The sequence below is a fragment of the Oryctolagus cuniculus genome, chromosome 10 (assembly GCF_964237555.1).
Source record: "Oryctolagus cuniculus chromosome 10, mOryCun1.1, whole genome shotgun sequence".
Lineage (NCBI taxonomy): Eukaryota > Metazoa > Chordata > Mammalia > Lagomorpha > Leporidae > Oryctolagus > Oryctolagus cuniculus.
In genome coordinates, this window is record NC_091441.1 from 115739892 (window position 1) to 115764910 (window position 25019).

Here is a 25019-nt window from a genome sequence, read left to right on the forward strand (position 1 = left end):
CCATTCTCTTTATTCACAAAACTGTACTAGCACTATTATCTATTCACAGTATTATGCCTGGACAACTATATTTACATCAAAGTGCTTTTTAAACCTATAGAATGGCATTAAAGTGTTTTACTAAAAATACAAATGGCAAAAAAAAATTTTTTTTGGACAGGCAGAGTTAGACAGTGAGAGAGAGACAGACAGAAAGGTCTTCCTTTTCCGTTAGTTCACCCCCCAAGTGGTCGCTGCAGCTGGTGCACTGCGCCGATCTGAAGCCAGGAGCCAGGCGCTTCCTCCCAGTCTCCCATGCAGGTGCAGGGCCCAAGGACCTGGCCATCCTCCACTGCACTCCCTGGCCACAGCAGAGAGCTGGACTGGAAGAGGAGCAAGCAGGACAGAATCCGGCGCCCCAACCGGGACTAGAACCCGGGGTGCCAGCGCCAAAGGCAGAAGATTAGCCAGCCGAATGGCAAAATTTCTCAAGACTCCACAGCACTCAGCATCTGCACTCAGACAAACATGCATCTCCTGTGGGTTAATTCACTGCACCTTCCCAACCCTGCCATTTTATGTTGATAAAACAGCCTCAAAAAGGGGAAGGCACTTGGCTGAGGAATCAACCAGCGACGGGGCCCAGCTTCAAAGGCCTCGGACCCCAAAGCTGGCTGGCTCCCTCCCCCTTCCTCCCTCTCCCAGGGTAGCAAAGCTCAGCTTCCAGCATTAATATTCGGTCTCTTCACAACCTGAACCTCAACGGAGCAGCAGAAGAGCCCCCCCCCCCCCGCCCCGCCACCCTACCAGCAGCAGCCCACAGCACAGGAAGCCCAGGACTGGCCTGATAGGCTCTTCCGGGAGAGCAGCACCCTTCCCCGGGTGGCCAGCCCGTCTCTCTGCCAAACGTGCACACTTTTTCCTCTGCACAGCCTCCAGGGAAGGAATGCCTATCGCAATTGTGGGAACGTCTCTATCACCACGCCGTGTTGTTTCAACGTAATCCAAGATCAAAGGAATCTCACAGAAATGAGGGAAAATGAGACCCTCCGAACACTGACAATCTTTCGGTTCCCTGTATCTCAGGAATGTGGCGATGGCTTCGTAATCCAGTACCTCAAACAGAGCCACGGCCGTGAATACATGATTTTAAACACTCAAACAGCACAGGGACCTTCCTGGAAAGTCACAGTTGGGACTGCTGACACGCCCAAGTGCTCAGAAGCCACAGGCCTGAAGACCGCTCCCGCTCCCCCCGAGCCTCACACTCGGCAAACGCGCCAGCACATCTTGCCCACCTCCCATCAGACACGCTGGGACGGCGCTGCCCGCCTCCAGCGTGGACGGTTCTCTCTGCTCCAGTCTTACACAGGCAGACGCAGCAGAGCTGAGAGAAGGGAGCGGCAGACGCAGCAAGGGAAGACACAGCACAGGCAGTGAGGAGCAGGCACGAGGCCTGCAGGCCGCCCCTGGCGTCCCTGACAGCTCCTGCAGGCACGGTGCTGCGTTTTCTCAGCAGAACAGTCTGTGTGAGAACTTCCGAATTCACCAAGCTGGCATCGCAACGCCCAGAACCGCACCAAACACATCCTGGTTCTTCTCAGGCCAACAGCCTCCCGCGGGAAAGCGCCCAGGGTGGGCTGTCCAGATCCCGGAGAACGCCACACGCCACGCTCTGCTGAGCTGACTTTTCTAACCCACAGCTCTGAGGCCCTCCATTCTCTGTCCCTTCCCAGAGCTGGGTCCAACCTGCCTTTCCAACTCCACTTGGGACCGAATCCTACAAGCTCTGAACACCTGCTAAGCTGAACTCAAACTTCCCTCGGGTGCATTCTCGAGTTTCTGATCCCGCCCGTACAGGGTGCCATGACTCCCAACTCTCCCTCAGCTTCCTCCAAAGCCACTCAGCTCACAAACTCCTCTTTCATCCTGATCAAGCCGGCACCACTCCACCTAGAAACAACGTCTCTACCTTCTGGAACACAGAGTTTAGTAAGTTTGTTACAGTAAGTTCTGATACAAGTCACGTCCCATAAAACTCTTTCTCGGAAGTCCACAATTCAGTGTAGACTCAGAGCAGCCAACAATGACCACTAAGTCCACCATCCCAAAGTAGACCCTGAGCCCCAAAGCACTGAGACCCCACTGTGCTTCTCACGCCTTGGCAATCACCTGCCGTTCCCTTCTGTGTGTTTCCCATGAATGGGGTCAGGTGTGAGTGGCTGCTTGCCCCGAGGACCCTGCTTCCCTCAGTCAGGCACCACGCAGAGGGGTGGCGGCACCCCACTCCTGTGGCTCCCCACTCCTGTGGCCTTTCTTTGGCAGAGCCGCCTTCCTCTTGGGCGTGCACTAAGAGCGCAGTCACCGGGTCATATGTAGCCGGGCTGAATATGAGGGGACTTAAAAAGCTCTGGAAAACGGAATCCAGAGATAAGCTTTTGGGGCTGCAAGTCTTCTGAAACGGACGCACAGCTCTTACATAATACGTTTTCCCACAGCTTTTCAAAGAGCTGGTATTGGAGGAACTGCCCAACTGCTTTCCTAAGTGACCGCACTACATTACATTCCCGGCAGCAAGGGAGGGGCTTCAACGTCTCCACCCCTGTCAACACTTGCCACTGTTTCTGACAGTGTCCAGGTCCCCCCTGCTGGGCGGGATGCCCTGCCTCACTGTGGCTTCCGGCTGCACTGATCTGTTGACCCCTCAAGTCCCACAGTTCTGCCAGGGCTCCTTGAGCTCCTCCTCCGCCTTGTTGTCTTTCTAGTGTCCAACTGTAAATTCTGAATATATTCTCAATGCAAGTTTCTTCTGAGATGTAGGATTTGCAAATCATCCTTGCATTTATCTTTCCGCCTTCTTGAAGCATAGAATTTTTTTTTAATTGCTGAATTCTTGTTTCATTTGTTGCTTCGTTGCTTGGGGTCATATACAAAAGCGTTGCAGGGTCATTCAGATTTGTGATGTTTCCTTCTAAGGGTTTCACAGTTCAGCTCTGGCGTGAAGTCTATGGTCTATTTTGAGTTAGTTCTTGTATGTTCGATGAATATAAGGATCTAATGTCATGCTTTGGGGGACTCTAGTCAAAAAGACTTTTCCCATTGAATCTCAACAGCTGACCATAAGTGTATGGGTTCATTTTTGCAGTGTTCATTCCATTGGTCTATATATCTGTCCAGAGGCCTGTCTTACATTGTTGATTTTAAGTACTTTTTTTTAAGATTTACTTATTTGAAAGAGAGAAACAGAGATCTTCCACCTGCTGGTTCACTTCTGGGTTAAGCCAAAGCCAGGAGCTTCTTCTGGGTCTCCCACATGGGTGCAGGGCCCGGGCACTTAGGCCATTTTCTGCTGCTTTTTTCAAGCCATTAGCAGGAAGCTGGATTGGAAGTGGAGCACCTGGGACAGGAACCGGTGCCCACATGCACTGAGAATGCTTGCTCAGGATCACTCCTGTTTTCCAGGCCATTTGGAGCCTTTCCCGTCCCACTGCCGATGCTCTAAACCCCCCGGGTCACACACACACTGAGCTTCCACAGGCTGTGCCCTCCCCAGGTCCTTCAGAAAATGGACAAAACGGCAAGAGCACAGGCTCATCAAGCTTTAGCACTTTATTCGAGACACACACCGAAACCTCAGAACAATCTAAAATCCGTGCAGTCTAAATTCATCCGAGTCCTAACAAGTATATTCACATCTTTAGGCCAGGCTCCAGCTCGCGTTCCAGCAGGGGGAAAAACGTGTCCTCGGCTTCGGTGAACACACACTCACCAAGCCCTTTTACTCAGAAGTGTGCAAGGCACATGAAGCAATATGCCCTAGCAACATGCACAAGAAAGCCCTAGAACCGGACTCAGAAGGTCTCTGTGGGTCTGAGAGAGCCACAGGCGGTTCCCAGCAGGTGAACTGCAACAGGTGGAACAGGACACCTGCAGTTAGGAACCTTATTTGCATCACCAGCCGTTTGCTCTGCAATACCCACCTCACCTGTTCGAGGTAGAAAATTGGATCGAGAAACATGCTAAGAGCCTCGAGCCCTTTCCACACCGCTTCAGGACAACGAGCCCGCCAGGGGGCCACCGGGCCGAGCCCGGGTTAAGCTAGCATTTACGCTTAGAGGCTTCATGGAGTGATGTCCCCAGTCTTTTCTCCATCCACATGGGTGCTCAACACAGCTCAGGGTACATCCTCTCAACTCCTGTTCTACCACTCATAACTGACAGGCTCTCCTAAGAGCAGGGTGCATTCAAGACAGCTTAAGACAGGAGACAAAAGAGCAAATAATCCCCACCGCCATGCTTCCGCTCTGTTGAAGTTTTTAGTTAACTGACCTCTGTTCCAACAGCCTCCTCTAAACCCCTTTCCTCTGCTCCACTTCACTCCCTCCTACAGAGCTTGGTCGCAGGAAGATGGACTTCTTGTGAGGATCAAACCTTGCCAGCCTCCTGTCCTTGATTTTTTTTTTTGACAGGCAGAGTGGACAGTGAGAGAGAGAGACAGAGAGAAAGGTCTTCCTTTTCCGGGGGTTCACCCCCCAATGGCTGCTGCAGCCGGCACACCATGCTGATCTGAAGTCAGGAGCTGGGTGCCTCCTCCTGGTCTCCCACACGGGTGCAGGGCCCAAGCACTAGGGCCATCCTCCACTGCCCTCCCGGGCCACAGCAGAGAGCTGGACTCCAAGAGGAGAAACCAGGAAACAATCCGGCGCCCTGACCGGGACTAGAACCTGGGGTGCTGGCACCACAGGCGGAAGATTAGCCTATTGAGCCGCGGCACTGGCCTGCATTTTTTTTAACCTTAGAAACTTGGATGAAGTTTTTTTGCCACCCAATTCAGAAAAACATAAGGAAGAAATAATAAAGGCCCACGCTTGAAAACAGGTTCGTCTCACTCATATACATTAGTCCTCGGAAGGGGTGATGGCGATAAAGTTTACTGACCTTGATTAGCTTGATGCCAAAACAATGCAAAAGCAGAGTACAAAGTGTAGGTCCCTCTTGCCCTCATCCCTCTCCCCCAAAATCGTCCTCAGAATCAGTGTCCTGTGTAGCCTCCCAGGGACAAAAAGAAGCCTTTATGCATAAACCAGCCTGAAAGTAAGCCTATCTGTGCTGCCCCGAGTATTAAAAAACCCACCTGGCCACGACAGCACCTTGGAAGCACAACTGTGATGCCGGGGTCCCAGGCCCCACAGAGGGCCCAGCAGCCTGAGCCAGGAGCCCAGGGAATGTGTGGCCCTTGCTTGTGCCTGAGCTTGGCTAACAGGGCCTTAGAAGACAGGACCCTGCCTCACTGTAAGGAGGGAAGACGGGAGCAGTGGCCTCAGCTGGGCCTTTGTAGACGCAGGCCTGCACATGTGCGGACGGACTCCATCAGGCACACCTGTGCATTGTCTAACCAATGGCAGAAGGCTACGGGGAAGCAACACCTGTTTGGCTAAGGGAGGGTGTCAGGGATGTGGTGTTACCAGTCCTTTTTGCAAACACAAGCAGCTGGTGGGCGCACAAGACTCAAAGACACGTTCACAGACCTTGAGCTGTGATGCACGCTGTGCCCCGGGATCCACTGTGGAGCACGCTGGCACAGACAGAAGCGACAGTCACTCAGGGCTCTGGAGCGGCCTGGCCCAGTGTAATTAGAAACAGCTCCCGAGGTAGTTCCGAGAGAAGGTCAGGCTCAAGAACCCCTAGACCAGGCTGCCTTTCAGCTGAGGCCTGAACAAGTGCAGTGTTCCACCCAGAGCCATCCGATCTCCGGCAGCCAAAGTTTACACGGTGGCCTCGGCCTTGAAGGGTTTTCTGCTGCCCCTGAGCTGGAACTCCAGACCTTTCACACGGCCTGTGCGGCCCTGCAGCCTCCGCCAGGCCCCTCAACCTCTGTGCCGCAGGCTCACTGGCCTTCCGGTTCTCTCAGAGCTGCTTCCCAGCTGGGTCTCGGCCTCTGTCCTGTGCCTTCCCTAAAGCACCTACCCCTCCGCCTTTTCCCTCCCACAGAAAGCACCGCTGCAGCCTGAGCGTGGCCGCTGAGCAGGGGGCAGGGGTGGGGGCAGAGCAGGCAGGCTCCTCTCTCCTCCCTTCCGGCCTGTGACCTGCGCATTCTCCACAGGAGGCAGTCAGGGCTCAGGCAAGGGACAGGGCCTGCCTGAGGCTTCACCACGACCGAGCCACAACGCCAGGAATCTGCATTCTGTTCTTGCTAGCTCTAAAGCCTGGGTACAAATGCTGAAACACCAGGAGGAAGTAAGAAGAAAAGGAAGGGAGAAATGACAGGAACTTGAGAACACACCTCCGACCACAGAACTCAGTGCCTGGGGGCTGCACCCCAGCAGCTGGACTCACGCATCTTCAGTCAGTTCTGCCAGGTGACCGCAAAACCAATGGGTCAGGTGCAGAAAGCGGCCGCCTCACCTGCTATCTTTTCGGGAAAGTCAGCTTGAGCACCGAGCCGACCTCACCTAAGCTAAGAGCCACAGGCGAACGGCCATTCTGGAAGGCACAGGCGCAGCTGCAACGTGAAACTGCCGCCTGGCACTTCACAGCAGCTTCCAACTGCCCTGCGAGGTTTCCAGAGCTTAGGGTCTACAGAAATCAGGCTTGAATCCAAGCTCCACGTGGGCGTTGGATGATGACATGAGTCTTAATCAAACGCAATGCCAAGACGGAGTTCAGTACGGCAAAACCCCAGGCACACCACAGTGCTCTCTGCTTCTGTAACAGCTCTGGCCAACACCACCGACCAGCCTCTCCTTACAGAACAGGAGTCATCGAGGGGTGCAAGAACTGAGCTGGGGATGAGCTGGTGTTATCTTTAGGAAAACAGTGCAGAGGGCAGGGAAGCCTCCCAACCGGCCCCTACTCACTCACTGCTCCCGGAGTTTCAGGAGTTTCTGTTAGGATGGAGATAAGCATCCCTTTTCATTAAAAGTGATAGAGAGGGGCCGGCGCTGTGATGTAGTGGGTAAAGCCGCCACCTGGAGTGCTGGCATGCCATATGGGTGCCGGTTTGAGTCCCGGATGCTCCACTTCCAGTCCAGCTCTCTGCCATGGCCAGTGGAAAATGGACCAAGTCCTTGGGCCCCTGCACCCGCGTGGGAGATTTGGAAAAAGGCCCTGGCTCCTGGTCCCGGATCGGTGCAGCTCTGGCTGTTGTGACCAACTGGGGAGTGAACCAGCGGATGGAAGACCTCTTTGTCTCTCTGCCTCTCTTTCTTTCTGTGTGTAAATCTGACTTTCAAATAAATAAATTAAAAAAAAAAAAGTGATGGGCCGGTGCTGTGGTTCACTTGGTTAATCCTCCGCCTGCAGCACCGGCATCCCGTTTGGGTGCTGGGTTCTAGTCCCAGTTGCTCCTCTTCCAGTCCAGCTCTCTGCTGTGGCCCGGGAAGGCAGTGGAGGATGGCCCAGGTGCTTGGGCCCCTGCACCCACATGGGAGACCAGGAGGAAGCATCTGACTCCTGGCTTCGGATCGGCGCAGTGTGCCAGCAGCCATTTGGGGAGTGAACCAACAGAAGGAAGACCTTTCTCTCTGTCTCTCTCTCTCTCTCTCAATGTCTATAATAAAATAAATAATAAAATAAAAAATCAGTGTCAAATAAAACAAAAAAACAAAGTGAGAGTGAGACATAAGACCTGTGGGGAGCAACTCGGACTAGACTGTTGCTGGAATTAAGACTTATTCTATGCATCTGCTCTCCCACAATATGGCGCTGAGAAGGGAGAAACAGCTTCTACGCAGCTGCCTCCAGTTCAACCAATAAACTGTAGGACCTGCTCCTGATTGGAGGAGAGCAGCGTACTCGGCTTGTGGGTAGCAGAGTTGGGATTGGTGGAAGAGGACTATAAAGGAGGAGAGAGACAACATGCACGAGGAACATCTAAGGGGAACATCTATCTGAAGGAACACCTGTGCAGCCCCCGAGAGAGCCGGCCGGCGGTGTGCCGCTCCCCTGCGGAAGTGGGGAAAGTGGCCAGGGGGAACCGCCCTTCCATGGAGGTGGAAGGGACAGTAGCCAACCCGGGAAGAACCATCAGCAAACCCGGGGAGGGCCGAGCAGACAAAAGAACAGTGCAGGGTCCTGTGTCGTTCCTCCACGAAGACGGGGAGCGACAAAGACCAATGTTTTCAAGTGGCTCATCTGTGTGTAGACAATGCTAGGGCTCCGTAAATGGACTGTAATTTGGCCTGGATGTTAATTCCAGGAGCTTATCACGTTGTGAACAAGATACGGACCCTGCCCCAATTCAGAGTGACGAGTGCCAAGAGCTGCCTCAGATCCTTCTGTAAAGGGAGATCAAGAATACAGGGATGGATATGAGCCTGAAAGCGGAGCCGGGGTTCCAATCGATGTACATGGTCACAAAGCCTTCAGGCTGCTCCTGCATGGTGCCACCTGACAGGGGGCAGCCCCACTTGGGTACCAAGAGTGCTGGGCCAAGGGACACCACCTCCTGAGAGAGCTGGGTCCCACTCCTACTCAAACAGGGGCTGCAATCTGACAGGCTTTCGACCTCTGACACATCCCCTTACCTGTAGAGCCCAGCTTCTTCCAGTGCTTCACAGAGGAAGCCCGGGCCTTGCCAGACCTGATACCCAGGCCACACGGGAGAGGCCTGGTCCCCAGAGTGGGGGACCTTCTGCAAGGTGGTTAGGCCACTGGGGTGCGACCCTTAGAAGGGATTATTGTGGCTCCTGCAGGGACTCAGGAAGTCCTGGCAGCCGGGGGTTGTTACAAAGCAAGGCTACCCCACGCCCATGGCCCTTCCTGCCCAAGGGCAGTTGTGATCCAGCTATGGGGCCCTCACCAGGGGCGGAATCAACGAAGCTGCCCACTATTGGTCTTTCAGCCTCCAAAACTGAGCTAAAGAAACCTCTTTGCTTTAGAAAGCATCCAGCCTTGGGTATCTTGTTACAGCAACAGGAAACAGGGACTTAGGGCCCCCAATAGCATGAGAATCACCGCATCTGAGTGACTAGAGGGCCATCAACCACCTTAGGTGGCTCCAGAAGGAAAAGCGTCCCATGCCAGCCACTTAACTTCCCTGAACCTGACAGCGCTCTGCACAGAGAGGGTCTGGGAACTGTCTGAGGAAGGGATGGCCGGAGGCGGGGAGGGACATGGGATGGATGGGTCACAGCCACAATGGCTGCCGTGCGGAATCACGTGAGGAATGCCCACTTTCCTGGCTGTTTACCCTGTCATCACCCTGAGGGGTCCAACACTAGAAGGGGAGGGAGAGCCCGTTCCTGGGAAACCCACCCTGCTGCTCCTCTTCTAAACCTCCCTCCTGGGCATCGGGCTGACCTCACCCTGGGGCACCCCGAGGAATCCATTTCTGAGCAGAGTGAAAAGACCTCTGTTGAAAGCTAAAGGCCTGAGGATACAGGGGTGCAGCCCGAGACAGGCCAAGCAAACAGCAGGCTGAGATGCACAGGAGCCCGCAGCTCCGTCTCGGCGCTGCCTCCCTTACAGCTTTGCCAGGCCACGGTCCTCCCAGGGTCCTGCCCTAGTTCTGCCTTTGTTCTACTTTCCCGTAACTAACTTAGAAAAAGAATTCAAGACCCTGTGAGAACCAGGAAGTTGGCAGGTCCAAACCCAGAGGAAGGACACACACACTCCGGTTCTTTCTTCATCAGGACGTTAGAACCAAGAGTACATTTACTGCAAGACAAAAACTGTGCCGGGGGGGGGGGCCCATGATGTGTGGGTTGTGGCAGTCAGGCTGCCTGTTTTTTTACCATTAGGCATGGGGCTATGAATTTCTGTCTCAGTCAAGATTTCTCACCAGGCTGTGAACCACCTTCCTGGAGACACCAGCAGTGGCCTGGATGCTCACAACAAAGAACCAGAAAGACGGAGGAAACAGGATCCAGCCTGGCAGGGCTCACGTGCCATCAGCAGCCTCGTTTACATAAAAGATCCTGGCTGAAGCAGAGAAAACAACAGGACCATGCTAAGCTCCACAATGACAAAGTTCTCTCCACAAAAGCAGCCAGACCCCAGAGCGCACACCACAGGACTCCGTTTACAGGAGGTTCCGAAGCAGAACACCATCTCCCTGGGGCTGCTCACCACGAGGGGTGGGGGTGGGCCTGAGGGGCTGAGGATGCTTGGTGCCATCTTACTGCCATCTGGGCGCTGGGAAGACGAGGCGATCATTCTGTGCCTGTTCACCGAGCTGAACCGCTCATGGTCTGTGTGCTTATCTGCATGTACTTCGTGCATCAGTCAAGTGGCTTTTTCAAAAATCTCTTTGCAGGCAGGAAGGAGCTCGTCCTCACGGCTGCCGCCTGCAGAATCTGCTCCCCATACACTGGGCCAGAGTGAAAAAACGAGGACAGGAAGTCGAGAGCCCCTAAGCGATTTCCTCACCTAAAACAGCTTTTCACCGTTTTCAAATTCAGGAAGAGGCTGTTTCAGGCAGAAATTCACTGAATTTCAGGGCCCAATCACATCTTCTTTTGTACGTGGCCAAATTCTGCCTGGGGCCCCACGCAGAGGACAGCTAGTGAGTCCCCCAGCAGGGAGCCGTATCCCTGTCACACAGTGAGTGGACGTGGGGCCTGCGGGTCTCAGGGCAGGGATGGCCACTGCTCCACTCTTCCTCAGGCACAGGGGCCAGTGAACAAGTCTTCTCCTTCAGGGAGCTGAGAGAAATGAGCCCAGGCACTTCACTGGCTGTTCTCCGCGTACCAAGAACACGAAGGGGCTTGCCCAGGCTGCGCCGACAGGAAACGGCCCACCTCAGGTGTCTGCAGTGGGCGATGCCACACAGCCCGGTGTTTCAGCGGAGACAACGCCCCCTTCATCAGAACACAGAGGCGCTGATGGACTCACTCCACGTCAGGCCACAAAAGGCTGTCTGAAGCCTACGAATGAGAACCACCCAACTCTGATCTGTCAAGTTCTTTCTCCACTTTCTTTTTTAGAAAGAAGCTAAAAATAAAGGCTTGAAACTTGAAATAATGTAATGACATACACACAGGCACAAAACTGGGCTTTTCCCATTTATGGCCGTGCTATTCTTCAGTCTCTGAGAGGCCAGATGAAGACATGGCCAACCACTAAAATAATCCTTCAGACATCTGAGAGGGAGGGAAGGGAACTTGAGGGGCTGGTGAATGAGAAACACTCGCCGGGAGGGTGTGGTTGCCATGGCAGTGTGAAAACATGGGTGCACGCATTTAACACTGGTCCCTCCTCGGGGACCGTCCTGTCCCCGGCTCGGGCATGGAGGAACCACAGCTGCAGCAGTTGAGTGTGGAGGACTTAGGGAGGGGAGGCAGCGCAGGACAGGGGCTGCCAAGGGACTTCCGACCCTTTTCAGAGTGGGTGGGCGCACCTGCAGGCCAGGAGGAAGGCAGGGAGCCCGGCACAGGATGTGGAGGAGATCGGGAGCAGGAAGCGCAGAGGTCGGCTCGGGAGTGAGCTGCCTCGTGGGAGCTGCCTGTCACTGCAGGGTCTGCCAGGTCCTACTGCACACGCCCCCGTAGGAAGGATTTACACACACGTGTCTAACAGATGCCAGTCTGTGTGAGGCTCGGGGAAGGGTCACATTTGCAGAGGGTCCTGTGGTCTACATCACTCTGGACACAAAGAAAAGCACCTGCTTTTACTGAGATGCAAGCGGAAGGTCCGCTCTGGGGGGCTGAGCACAAGGGGCAAGGGCAGTGCCTGGAAGCCAAGCCTCCCAACACGCAGGCAGGGCTCTTGCCACTCAGAGAAGCTCTAGAGAACACCAGTCGAAGGGCCGAGTGTGGGGCTGTGCTGCGGCACAGCAGGTTAGACAGCCCCCGCCTGCCAGGCTGACATCCCACATGGCTGCTCCACTTCAGGTCAAGCTCCCTGCTAATGTGCTTGGGACGGCAGCAGAAGACAGCCCCAGTGCCTGGGCTCCTGCCACCCACGTGGGAGACTCACAAGGAGTTCCAGAGTCCTTCAGCCTGGCTTTAGCCTGGCCCAACCCCAGCTGTTTCAGCCATGTGGGGGTGAACCGGGGGATGGACGATTTCTCTCTTTCTCTGCTTCCTCTCTTGGTGATCTGCCTTCCAAATAAGTAAATAAATCCCAATTTTTTTTTAAAAGATTCATTTATTTATTTGAACATTGGAGTTACACACAGAGAGAAGGAGAGACAGAAAGACAGAGAGAGAGAGAGAGAGAGAGAGAGCGAGAGAGAGAGAGAGGTTTTCTATCTGCTATTTCACTCCCCAACTGGTCACAATGGCTGGAGAAGAGCCGATCTGAAGCCAGGAGCCAGGAGCTTCTTCCAGGTCTCCCACATGGGTGCAGGGACCCAAGGACTTGGGCCATCTTCTACCGCTTTCCCAGACCATAGCAGGGAGCTGGATTGGAAGTGGAGCAGCTGGGACTCGAACCGGAGCCCATATGGGATGCCAGCACTGCATGCGGCAGCTTTATCCGCTACACCACAGCACCAGCCCCCAATTTTTTTTTTTTAAGGTCAGGTTTGGTTTGGGATTGGGCCTCATCCCCAGCTTTTTGTGTGACCTGGGACAACTCATTCCCTTTTTCTGATGGCCATCTGGTATGGAGAATGAAAGGGCAGACCCAGGCACAGGGGGCGGGCAGTGGGGAGGAAGAGAGGCAAGTGTGAGTGGGGTCAGCCACTCCGCTCTGAGTGCGCCCTCGAGCGTCCCCAGATGGGACTGGTGGCCCAGTCACAACTGTGCTGATGGGGCCAGCGCTCATGTTTTGAGCAGAAACACACACCCAGAACCTGGACACGAGACTGGAACTGCTCTTTATTCCTCCAGAAATACAGTCCCTTGAAGAGGCAGTGCGAGGGACCGGTGCTGTGATGCAGCGGGTTAAAGCCCCAGCCTGCAGCACCAGCATCCCATATGGGTGCTGGTTCAAGTCCCAGCTGCTCCACTTCCAATCCAGCTCTCTGCTATGGCCTAGGAAAGCGGTAGAAGAAATTGCCCAAGTCCTTGGGCCCCTGTACCCGTTTGGGAGACCGGGAAGAAGCTCCTGGCTCCTGGCTCCTGGCTTTAGATCAGCCCAGCTCCAGCCATTTCGGCCATCTGGGGAGTGAACCAGTGGATGGAAGACCTCTCTCTCTGCCTCCACCTCTTTCTAACTCTGCCTTTCAAATAAATAAATAAATCTTAAAAAAAAAAAAAAAAAAGAGGCAGCATGAAGTCCACATTTTGCCCTACTGTTGCTCTTTTTTCATTCCTTAGGGGATGGAGCTTCCTGAATACGCCACCTGCTTTGTGGTGGCACTGCACACTTCCCAGGGTTTTCCCATGCTCCCCTGCGAAGCCTTTCTATGTGGGCAGAATTAGTAACAACAGCAAAGACAGAGCAGGCATCATCTCGTGCGGACCCACTACACGCACTTCTCCAGCCACCGGATGAGATCATTATCATTTACAGCCATGAAGACTAAGACTCAGGGAAGGCTAGTGGCCTGGCCAAGGAAGGCCACCGTAACTACCAGCCTGGCACTTTAGCCACAGGCTGGCGGGGTCCGTGCCTGCCTGCTCTCCCACTCGTGTCCATGACGAGGCCTCTAAGCAGCATGCTGAGCACAAGGAAGACGTGCAAGCTGCTCCCATCCCTGTGTCCATGAGGTCTTCTCGTCCCCAGCCTGCAGCATGGAGCGCCTCTGGCCTCCAGCTGGAGGGTGTCAGTGGGGTGGACGGGAGGTGGCCTGCACTGCTGACGGGAGAGGGATGCCCCCCGCTTTCCCCGTGTGCTGAAGGGATGACGTCCAGAGCTGGGACTTCACGTACACAGCACTAACCTGGTGAGGCACAAGCCCAAGGGAGGTCGGAGGCTCATTCATGCGGTCATCACTGCTGCTGGCAATGGCGTAGCCCCTGGGGAGAGGAAACAGTTAGCGCTGCTGGCTTCTTCACGCTACGTAGAACCCCTGTGAGGAGGACCAGGCGCCTGGGGCTGCCACCAAGCACGAAGGCAGACGACCAAAAAGCCCTTGCCTAGCAGCGTAAGCTGGCAAACCTGAACGTCCCTGGGAGGGAGGGCACAGGAGCAAGAAAAAAAATGCGTGGACTGGAGTTAGACCAGAGCTGCGACGCTCGGCAAGCAGCTTCACTCCTCTGGGCGTCCGCCCGCCATGTGCAAGACAGGAACACGGCGGCTGGGACCAGCCAGTCAGGAGTGTGTTAACAAACGGCCCAGAACAATGTGTGGTGCATGGTAAGCCAACAGACACTAACTCTCTCAACCTGGGACAGTCTTGCACAACACCACTGCATATTTTTGTATTGCAACTTTGAAGCAGAAAACTTTCTGAGTTTCCTGAACTGATACAAAGACCACAGAAGCAGAGGAAGAATTAATTAACGTAGCCCTCCCTGAGCGAAGGTGCCATCTACCTGTGCCACAGAAGAGGCAGGCAGAGGGCTTGGTCAAGGAAGCCCAGAATCAGCTCTCAGAACCTGCACCCCAAAGACTTCCTGTCAGGAGCTGGTAAGAGACCACATGGCAGGGGCAGCTACGGCAGACGACCAAGACGAGAAGCGGACAAACTGCTGCTGGAGTGTCTACACTGGTTACATACGTGACCACAAGTGTACAGAGGCCATATTCTAACCATCTAGAAAAGTTCTGAGCTGCACAATAACCATGGTATTCTTGAGAGTTTGCACACTGACTTTTTGAGAATCAGGAAAGCAAATCTTTCAAAAACATGATTCTCCCTGCCTGTATTATCAACAGCACAGCACAGTGATCCAAACAGCCTGGCGTCACACTGGCCAAGCTACATCCCAGCCTTTCCACTGAGCAACACCGTGAATCCTGGCTACTTGGTTACCGTTACCATGCCTCAGTTTCCCCACCAAAAATGGGACTAACAGCAGGAGTAGGGAGCATTTGGTCTAGCAGTTAACATGCCTGTTAACACTCTGGGAGACAGGCTGATAGCTCAAGTGCCCGTGCTGTGGCGTGGAAGGTTAAGCGTCCACCTGCAGTGCCAGCGCCCCATAGGGTGCAGGTTTGAGTCCCGGCTGCTCCATGTCCTATCCAGCTCCCTGCTAATGGCCTGGGAAAGCGGGAGCTGGGCCTCTGCACCCATGTGGGAGACCTGGAAGAAGTTCCCGGCTTTGGCCTGGCCCAGCTCTGGCTGTCACAGCCATCTGAGGAGTGACCCAGCGGATGGAAGATACCTCTCCCTCTCTCTGCCTTTCAAATTAATAAATAAATTTAAAAAAGTAATTAGGCTCCTGCCACTGTGGGACACCTGGACTGCTCTCAGTTCCCAGTATCAGATACTCAGGAAGCAAACCACAAATGGGATTTACTCTCTCTCTCTCTGCCCCTCACATACATTTGTTTTTAAGTGTCAGTAATAACAGTTATTTCCTAATAGGTTTGCTAAGCTCCAGAGTTACATGAATTGATATTTGTAAAGTGTTAGAATGGGACCTGGCACAGAGAGAGCACTGTGGAAAGCACTTGGAAAATGAAATAAATCACGGCACATGAGCGACACAGCCAGGTGTGGCTTGACTATCGGACACCTGACAGCAGAGTCAGGGCCAGAGAGCGAGAATCTGAAGGCACCACATTCTCTTCTTTCTTCTTTCTTCCTTTCTTTTCTCTCTTCTTCTTTTTTAAATCATTGACTACGGGGCCAGTGCTGTGGTGTAGTAGCCTAAGCCTCCACCTGCATTGCCAGCATCCCACCCGGGCACCGGTTCTAGTCCTGGCTGCTCCTCCTCGATCCAGCTCTCTGCTATGGCCTGGGAAAGCAGTAGAAGATGGCCCAAATCCTTGGGCCCCTGCACCCACGTGGGAGACCCAGAAGAAGCTCCTGGCTCCTGGTTTTGGATCGGCCCAGCTCTAGCTGTTGCGGCCATCTGGGGAGTGAACCATCGGATGGAAGACCTCTCTATCCCTCTGTCTGAGACTCTGCTTCTCAAGTTAACAAATCAATCTTTAAAAATAAATAAGTAAACAAATCATTGACTCTGTTTTTGAAATTAAATTAAATTTTGTCCTGCTTGTCCAGTCCACACTGGGCTGATTTTTATCTGGAATGCAGTACATGTAAAGTGTTCCACACGCAGGCTATGAGAACGCCAAGGGCCCCCCTGAAACAAACAGCACCAGCCTGCTCAGGTTTCTTCTCTCAGGAAAGCCTAGTACGCCGTGAGCGCTCGGAGAATCATACCACATCTTAAAAGCTTGTGTGGTCAGGACCGACCCTCCCACCGGGGATAAATAAAAAATTTAGACAGAGTGTGAACACTTTTGCTTGGCAGCAGCAGAGAGCTACCGAGAGAGGGAAGAACGGCCGAGCCCAGACCTGCGAGCCAAGAGGAGCTCACGAGGTGAACCTGACACCGTGAAGGGGAGCTTCCCCTCCGGCGGCTGCTGACCACTGACGGAGCGGAACACTGGACTCATGGCAAACAGCCCAGGATTTGCACTGGGCCCTGGGGCCGCGTTCTCAGAGTAAGGGAGGACCAGAAGCAGAGCGGCCCCGCTGCGTCGCGGTGTTCGAGGGCTGCCGGGGCCCTCGGCCCAGCAGCCTGAAGAACAGAATGTCAGCCTCGTCACCTGCACGATTTTTTGTGTGGAATGTCCAGCACTCAGCCAGAAATAGCCAAGCACGCTCAAGCAACTGGGGAAATGCAAATGCTAACTGGACGTGTGACGGTATTAAGGAACCACCTCCAGTTTTTAAAGTAAACATAGCAGAGCTTCAGACTAAAGGATACATTTTTATAAATAAAATGCTATGCTTGGGATTTGCTTTCAAACAAGCCAGTATGAGGAGAAACAAAGTGTGGACAGCAGTATAGATAACTGATGACCGACCACGTGTTAGTAACTGCTAAGGCTGGTGGTGCACACACACACACACACACACACACTAACTTAATATATAAGTATGTTACAGATATACATAGTCTTGTAATATTTATATGACTTTTTCCATAATAAGAAATTAAAGAAAAATAACAGGCGTATAAACAGACAAGACGTGACTAAAAGCCAAGAAATACAAGGACAATAGGAAAATACCCATGGGAGACCCAGATAATGGAGATAACTGATAAGGACTTACTAAAGAGACAAGACCAAATGTTGTCAAAGAATCAAAAAGACCAAAATGACAATTTCAGAAGAGAACAGCAAACGTAGAAAAGATTAAATGAAAATTGCAGATGTAACATATACAATGCAATTTAAAACTTAATTAATGGTTTTAACACATATAAGTATTAGATACACAAGAGAAAAAAATTAGCAAACTAGAAGATAAGCCAAAAGCAAACCATCATAGTGAAGTAAGCAGAGACAAACTGACTGAAAACACACATATATACTTATTTTACACATGTCATATATATAATAAATCATGTAAATATAAATTCATAATATTTATATGAATTTTTCTACAATAAAAATGAAACAAAAATAATAACAGGCCCCAGAGGACATAAGACATGACTAAAAGCCAAGAACAATAAGAACAGGAAAACAACATGGGAATGGGGGGTGGGCGTCGGGCACAGCGGCTGGGCGGCTGTTGGGATGTCTGCATCCCATCTGGGAGAGCTGCTTCGAGTCCCAGCTCCTCCACTTCTGATGCACCCTGGGAGGTTCCTGAGGAGCGCTGCTGTCCATGTTAGAGACACACATTGTATTCAGGGCTCCTGGTTTAGCATGGCCAGCCCTTGCTTTTGTGAGTATTTTGAGAGTAAACATACGGATAAAAGACCTCTGTCTGCCTCTGTCTCTCCGCCTTGCAAATAAAACTAAACTCAATTAAAATTAAAAAAAAAAAAAACACAACAGAAAATAACAGGACCACCACACAGGTCGATTCTAACCACCACGCAACTGAAGCTGAAGAAGAAAGGAGGGGGAGAGAACAGGGTGGACACGGTGTTTTCAGAGGACGGCTGAGGACGTTGCACACAGATGGGCAGCGTCGAGCTGTGCACGGAACGGGCAGTGGCAAGCACACTCGGCACAAATACTGGAGTAGGCACAGCGCAGGCGCTGAAAACCATGGCCATGAGCTCATCCCAAAAGGCTACTGCGAGGAGGCAGGAGGGCAAAAGCAAACTGCTTCAGGGGGGTAGCCGGATGCACTGCACTCGACTCTCGGAGCGCTGGAGGACAATCACTCTCCATCCACACTCCCGTCAAACGGGGAAACTGCTGTCAGACACAAAGACAGTTTCAGAGAAACAGAGACGGAAACAATCTGCCGCTAGTGTTTGTCAAGGAAATACCCGGGGGATTCTCCAGGAGGAAGGAAAATGCCCTGCGGGTTGACAACTCACAGATCTGGAAAGAAACGAAAAGTAGCAAAACCAGAAAGTGCTAGAAACCAAGTGAATACCGACAGACCATGTGAAAGTGAAGGTAACTGGAGGAATTTCAGAAGAACTGTGTGGGCGTTGGTGGTGGCCTCCCCACGGTCCACTCTCTTCTGTCCTCTCACAGCTGTTTTCAGAGAGGCGCCGTGTCACGGCCCCCCACTCCCAGTGTTTTTTGCTACTCTTTCTGGCAATCGATGGTTGTGTCTTTCTGGAAAGTTCTTTAAAGGGAGGCAGACTTGGAGGGGGCATTTAGCCTCGCAGTGAAGAGGCTGGCACCCCGTATCAGAGAACTGGGGTTTGATCCCCAACTCCAGCTCTTGACTCCAGTTTCCTGCTAATGTAAGTCCTGGGAAGCAGTGGTGATGGCTCGAGTAACTGGGCTCCTGCTGTGCACGTGAGAGACGGTGCTCCTGGCTCCCACCTTCAGCCCTAGCCACTGCAGGCATCTGAGGAGTGAACTAGTGGATAGGGTCTCTCTCTCTCTCCTCTTTCTCTGCCTCTCAAATAATAAATAATTTTTTTTAAGAAGCAGGGAAGGAATAAGTGGTCCTTGCCCACACCTTTGATCTGTTGGTCATTCTTTTCTTCTCAACTGGAACACAGATGCAACAATGGAGGCACGGCAGCCACCTCGTGACCGCGCTCGTAAGTAAGAAAGCTGAGAGTGGATGAGTGGACACTAAGAAAGAACTCAAGGCCCAGAAGGCATAACAGAGCTCAGTACCAGTCCTGGACTGCCTGCCTCTAAACTTCCAGCAAACGAGAGAGCCTCAGGTGTGAGGTCTCTGGAGATTCATCTCTGAGACACCTGCACACATTTCTAATATACTGATTCAAGGACTGCCGGACCGAAGTTCAGGATCAAGAACATCCAGACTGTCTGAGAACAAACACAGGAAAGTCCTAAAGCTCCCTCCGACCTTTTTCTACTTCCTGTTCTGAGCTGCCAAGTAACCCTAGGAGGATTCAGCTCCGGGAGGACATGGAGCTGGAGCCTCAGGGTCCCCGTGGGAAGTTCCTTCAGGCCCAAGAAGCAGACCAGGATTTCTTAGTCATATTTTTCTGAGGACAAAAAAGAGTGCTAAAACCCTGGAGGCCTCTGAGGAAGGACCACGGGGGACACGGACCTGCAAGCACCCCCACGCGTCCCCTGTGTAACCGCTGTCTCCGAGCGGCAGACTCACCCTTCCGGATGCTGCAGAACGGAAACCATCAGCTCCACCGCCAGCGCTCCGGCAAGCATGGCCAGTCCCGGGCGACTCACGGTGCACTGCTGGTCCAAGGTCCGGTCTCGGGTAGACTGCGGAAAGACACGCAGTGGTGTGTGCAGGGAGTTCCAGGCCACGCACTTCCAGCCCCCAATCCCCCGCCCTGACAGAGCTGTGCTGTGTAACCAGGCGCTCAGGGTCCACAAAGCAGATCCAGCCGCAGAGTCCCTGCTCGGGAGGATGAAGACAGAAGGCCGAGCGGGCATTTAGCCTGGCAGCTAAGACGCCTGCATCCATGTCAGGAGAGTCTGGGTCTGAGTCCTGGCTCCGTCTGGATTCCAGCTTCCTGCTGATGCACACCCCGGGACACAGCAGGTCATACCTCAAGGACCTGGGCTCCCGCCATCCAGGTGAGAGACCTGGCTTTTGTCTAGCCCAACCTTGGGGAGTGAACCAATGGAGAGGAGTACATACTCTCTTAAATAAATAACATTTTCAGGATGTATGTATCTATTTATTTATTTGAAAATCAGAGTGATAGAAAGAAAAAGATAGGGAGATCTTCCATCTGCTGGTTTACTCCCTACATGGCTGCAACGACTCGGCTGGATGAGGCTGAGTCAGCAGCCAGGAACTCCACCTGGGTCTCCCTTGTGGGTGGTGGGGACTCAAGTACTTGAGCCATTGTCTGCTGCCTCCCAGCACACACACGGCGAGCCAGACTGGAAGCAAAGTAGCTGGGACCGAAATGGCACTCTGACATGGGGGGCAAGTATCTTGAGTGGTGGCCTAACCCTCTGCGCCACTATGCCTGCCCCAATAAACAAACACTTCTTAAAAAGGTAAACAGAATATAGAACTTAGGTAACCAAATGAGACAACATTCTAAAAAGGATTAGTAGCTTAAGCACACGGCAGACTGGGGACTAGCAACCAAAAAGGAGGGCTGAGCTGCTCACGGGCTCCTTCGCTGACTCAGCTCCTCTGTGCCTGCTAGTTCAGACACAGAGGCAGAGGAGGAGCCGCGACCTCACTGGTGCAAGGGATCCTGCCTGCCGCCCTCGGCTGGGCCTCAACTCAGCAACGAGAATTTGCTACCTGCAGTCCTGGCTTCCCGCGTGCCTCTCACCACCCTGAGAGGGGTCCAGAGCTCCAAACCCAAGCCTTCACTGGGTCAACTTAAGAGACCATAACATTCTGATTCTGGGAAAATTTAGGGGTTGATGGGATGACTTTCACTTTCATGAACAGATGTGACTTTGTTGCAAAAGTCTCATCCTACTTGTTGGCAACAAAGAAATAACAGGGCCAGCTGTGTCCTGCCCCCACCCGCCAAGAGGGGGTACACATGCCCCCAGCTTCTCTCTATGGACAGGATATAAAAGCCAGTCATTCGCAAGGGTTTGGCTTATTAAGGAATGCGTTTTAAAAGGAGGAGACAACGGAGGGCAGGGTACAACGTCTCTGTTTGCTTCCCTGGAAACTATTCTCTGTTCTGATAAACGGCCCCTCCCGCGGACTGACGCGAGGGGTGCCATGAAAGCCGGGGGCCGTCCCACCCACTCGGCGTGGCCCTGCTCTCTCCCGCCGGCCCACTGTGCGCTGAGCTGAAGGGCAAGAGTGCCTCCCTCTCTGCCGTGCCGCCAGGTAGAACACCAGACGCAGCGTCCCAGCGGAGTTCGGCCGCGTGGTGCACCGCATGGGACACTTGCACCACAGGACTGCTCCACATCCACCTGCAACACACGGCGCTCCTGCCTGCTCAGGCTCCCACACCCACGCCCACGCCCCGCTCCCTCTGTGCAGGGCAAGGGTGTGGAGGGGCCTAAGAGACCTCCTGGGAATGCCCCACGGGGAACGTCAGGGCCTGAGTGCAACCTGGGTCTTTAGACTCCTCAGGCGCAATGCGATCTTCACCAGCCACGCCCTGAGACAATGCTGAGCGCTGTCAGGAGCCAGTCGGCGCTGGTTCCTCGCCGGGCTTTCCACAGCAGTGGTGTGCAGCTGCATAGCTGACAGTGCCAATCCAAGCTCACGGCGGGATGACAACATTCTACCTGACCCCGCCCCAGTTGGTCTCTCTCTTTTTTTTTTTTTTTTTTTTTGACAGGCAGAGTTAGACAATGAGAGAGAGAGAGACAGAGAGAAAGGTCCTCCTTTTTCTGTTGGTTCGCCCCCCAAGTGGCCACCACGGCCGGCGCACTGCACTGATGCAAAGCCAGGAGCCAGGTGCTTCTTCCTGGTCTCCTGTGCGGGTGCAGGGCCCAAGCACTTCGGCTGTCCTCCACTGCCCTCCTGGGCCACAGCAGAGAGCCGGACTGGAGGAGGAGCAACCGGGACAGAATCCAGCGCCCCAACCAGAACTCTTTGTTAAAAGCCAGCATCTGAAGAGTCATGAACAAAAGTGCCCAAGAAGGTCGCAGGAAACATTAGGGACCACAAAGAAATCCACTCACATCTCCCGGGGCCACCACATCGTTGCAGAAGTAGCAGCCGAGCTTATACCCAGGGATGTTGGCAAACAGGGATGAGCCCAGCAGGTCTGCAGGCCCCCCCGGGTGACTGGGACACAAGTCGCCGGCCCCCTGCTGCTTCGGTCTCTTCAGGCCATGCCTCATGACCACAAAGGTGTCGAACCCCAGGGCAGCGTTGATGACCAGCTGTGGGGTCGAGGAACAAAAGGGCAAGGTTAGCAGACATCTGACTCCGAGCCACGGCTAATTTACTACTGGGTCAACTTTCCAAATTATTTTTCGCCTGTGAGCACGATCAGACGCTGAAAGCTAATGATGATAAAAGCCAGCCAACACTGACGGTTTATTAGGCTCCAAAGATGTGACAAGTGATTGACATAAACTGTCTTTTTAATTTTATTTAAAACTCTACAAACGTTTCCCATTTCTAGTGAAGATTCTGAAAGTCAGAGAGGTTACTTCTGCAGCCTGCCTAAGGGCTTGCAGCTGACAGAGGCAGGCGCGGCAGACCCCACCTCCACCGTTCTCAGACCCTGCCACGGCCAGAGACCTTTCTCCATAACTGCTTTACTGAAATAAAATCTACCCTCCACACAGATTTATCAGGACTAGTTTTTCTATTTATAGCATAAGAAATTTTCTTTGTTGTAAATTAACTTATTTTCCTAAAATTTTGACCACATAAAGTTTAATAAGTAAAGAAAGACCACACTAGAAAATAGACAACTTGCAACCACACCCGGACACCACCACGATGAGGTGACCCGCTCAGCACTGCTGACCCTCCGCGTCCTCGGGGACCAAACAGGCTGAGTGCAGCAAAGCCACACCTCCACCTGAGGGCAGATGCCTTCTGCCGCGGGGACCCAGAGGGCTCTCAGGGAACCTCAGCAGCAGGCGCCACACGTGCGAGTCTGAGTGGAAGCCCTCTGGCTCCACGCCACGAGGCCGCACGCCGGGGGAGGGGAGGGAAGGCGGGGGCGTGTCCCTTCGGGGTGGTGGGGCATGCAGGCACGATCAGAGCCGCGCACCCCGCGGCCCCCTCTCTACCTTCCTCTTGCTCGCAGCGATGACGGTAGGCAGCCACCGGCTCTCCCTGGTGTCCATGAGCAGGAAGACGACATCGTGGCTCCCGACGAGCTGCTCCAGCTGCTCCACGTCGCTGCGGGCCTGCTCCAGGGTGACGCTGGAGAAGTCCACTGGATGTCCAGGCATGGGGATACTCATGTTGTACCCTCTGGCATTCTGGGAAAACACGTGCACCTCCCATGTACCAACGCTGTACTAGACAGCAACAGAAGCAGCAACTGTGGTCCCTGGAGCAACGGCACCTTGCTGGCACCACACAGCTGATGGAGCACGCGCCGGCCTGAGCCACGCAGCCATTAGGAGGGGATTTCAGTGACGCCAAGACTGAAGCATAAATACGCAATGCCAGCCCTGACTTTCCCACTAATAAAGTAAGTGGTCCCTGCCCACTTAGCTTTGATAACTTAAATGAATCTATACTTGATAAAGTTTTGGCCTGGAAGCCGACAGAGGGGCCCTCTTGAGAGGGGACTGCACTCCAAGGGCTTGGATTCAGGGAGCTCCGACATCAGAACTGAGCATCAGAACCGTTCGGACAGTTTCACGATTCCCAGCACCCAGGCTTCCCTGCAGGCCACTGTAACTGCAATCCCCGAGAGCGGCTGTGGGCATGGACATCGTCTAACCTCCCCAGCTGATCCAGAGGTACAGTGAGGGTGAGGGACAATGGGCATCAAGTGCCATATGCAGATCTCGCACGTACACGTCAACATACTCTGAACTCTGCATGGTGCTGATGAACGCCTGCACACGCCCACCAAGACACAGGCCCCAGAGCATGCTCTTGTGTCCCTCCCCAGCCAATCCCCATCACCTCAGACAACCCTGCTCTGACTATTCTAGAACTCAGTGAAATCAAATCCTAGAATATTCACTCGTTTGCATGTCTTGTGCTCGGCACAGGCTGTGCAGATCCGTCCACACGCTTAAGTGTCAACAGCGCACCCCCAATAGCGCATCCCTTTTCCTTTGCCTGCCTGTTGCACAATTTTTTACTACTCATTCCTCCACTGACAGCGATTTCTTTCCAGGTTTGGGCCATCATGAATAAGGCTGCACTGGCCATCTCTGCCTAAGTATTTAGTGTGTATACGCTTTCATTTCTCTTAGGGAGATACCTGGAGGCACAATTTCTGGGTCATCGGGGAAGAGTACTTTCTGTCTCGTGGTTGTGTCAACCATAAAGTGTGAGAGCTGTGAGAGTCCCACAGCCTGACGGCATTTAGCACTGTCAGTCCTCTCAGTCTCAGCTGTCTGAGGAGCCGTCATGATCTATCTGCATGGTTTTAATTGATAGTTCCCTGACTGCCAACGCTGGCACTTTCATGAATTCACTGCCACTCCTCGATCTTCACTCCCCTTGAAGGACAGTCAGTCCATCTCTCTTCTTCTTCCTGAGTGGTGGAGTTTATGTATGCTGGATAAAAGCTGCTTGCCAAACACGTGTACTGCGAATGTTTTCCCATTCTCTTAATGGCATCTGTCGAGAAGGCAAACGTTCACGTTTTGGCAGTGTCAGTATTTACTGGTCCTAGGAAAACTTCACCTCTCCCAAGACCCTAAGACTCTTTCTTCTAGAAGGCTCTGTCTTAGATCCTTAGTCCATGGCTTTCTGGGCTGTCACTCAAGGGTTCTCCTGACAGTCCTGCCAGGGTGTTTCTGCTTTTCTTTGGTGCATGCGGACTGCAGCATCATGGGCCTTCGTGAGCTCCCTGAAGGTGCTTCCGGCCCGCATTACAGAGCTGTGCCGTGGTTATCTGTGCAGCTGGTTATCTGGCCGAAGACTCAAGGTGCTGCCCGTGAGTTTCCTGGGACCCCCTTCTCTGCACAGCACCCCCAGGTCTGACACGACACCCTGCAGATTCTGGCCAACGCAGCGGCTCTGAACTCTCATCATCTTCTCAGTTCACCAAGACCAAGCTCCTCCGGGAATCCGGTGT

General features: G+C 53.3%; 1 protein-coding gene across 11 annotated transcripts in view; it reads right to left on the minus strand.

Annotated features, from left to right (window-relative positions):
* The window catches only part of ATG7 (autophagy related 7), a 221684-nt gene that overhangs the window by 123138 nt on the left and 73527 nt on the right, over positions 1-25019 (minus strand). For 10 of the 11 annotated variants that reach the window (XR_011379654.1, XR_011379655.1, XM_070051104.1 and 7 more), the window contains 4 exons: positions 23041-23235; positions 21973-22176; positions 19493-19608; positions 13748-13823 (listed from right to left, as the gene is read on the minus strand). Coding sequence is in view for 8 of the 11 variants with exons in the window: in XM_070051104.1 (XP_069907205.1) it covers positions 13748-13823; positions 19493-19608; positions 21973-22176; positions 23041-23235 (591 nt within the window). In the remaining 3 variants the exon portion in view is untranslated. Of the gene's footprint in view, positions 1-9760; positions 9901-13747; positions 13824-19492; positions 19609-21972; positions 22177-23040; positions 23236-25019 lie in introns of all 11 variants that reach the window. The other variant, XR_011379656.1, reaches the window with a different exon arrangement.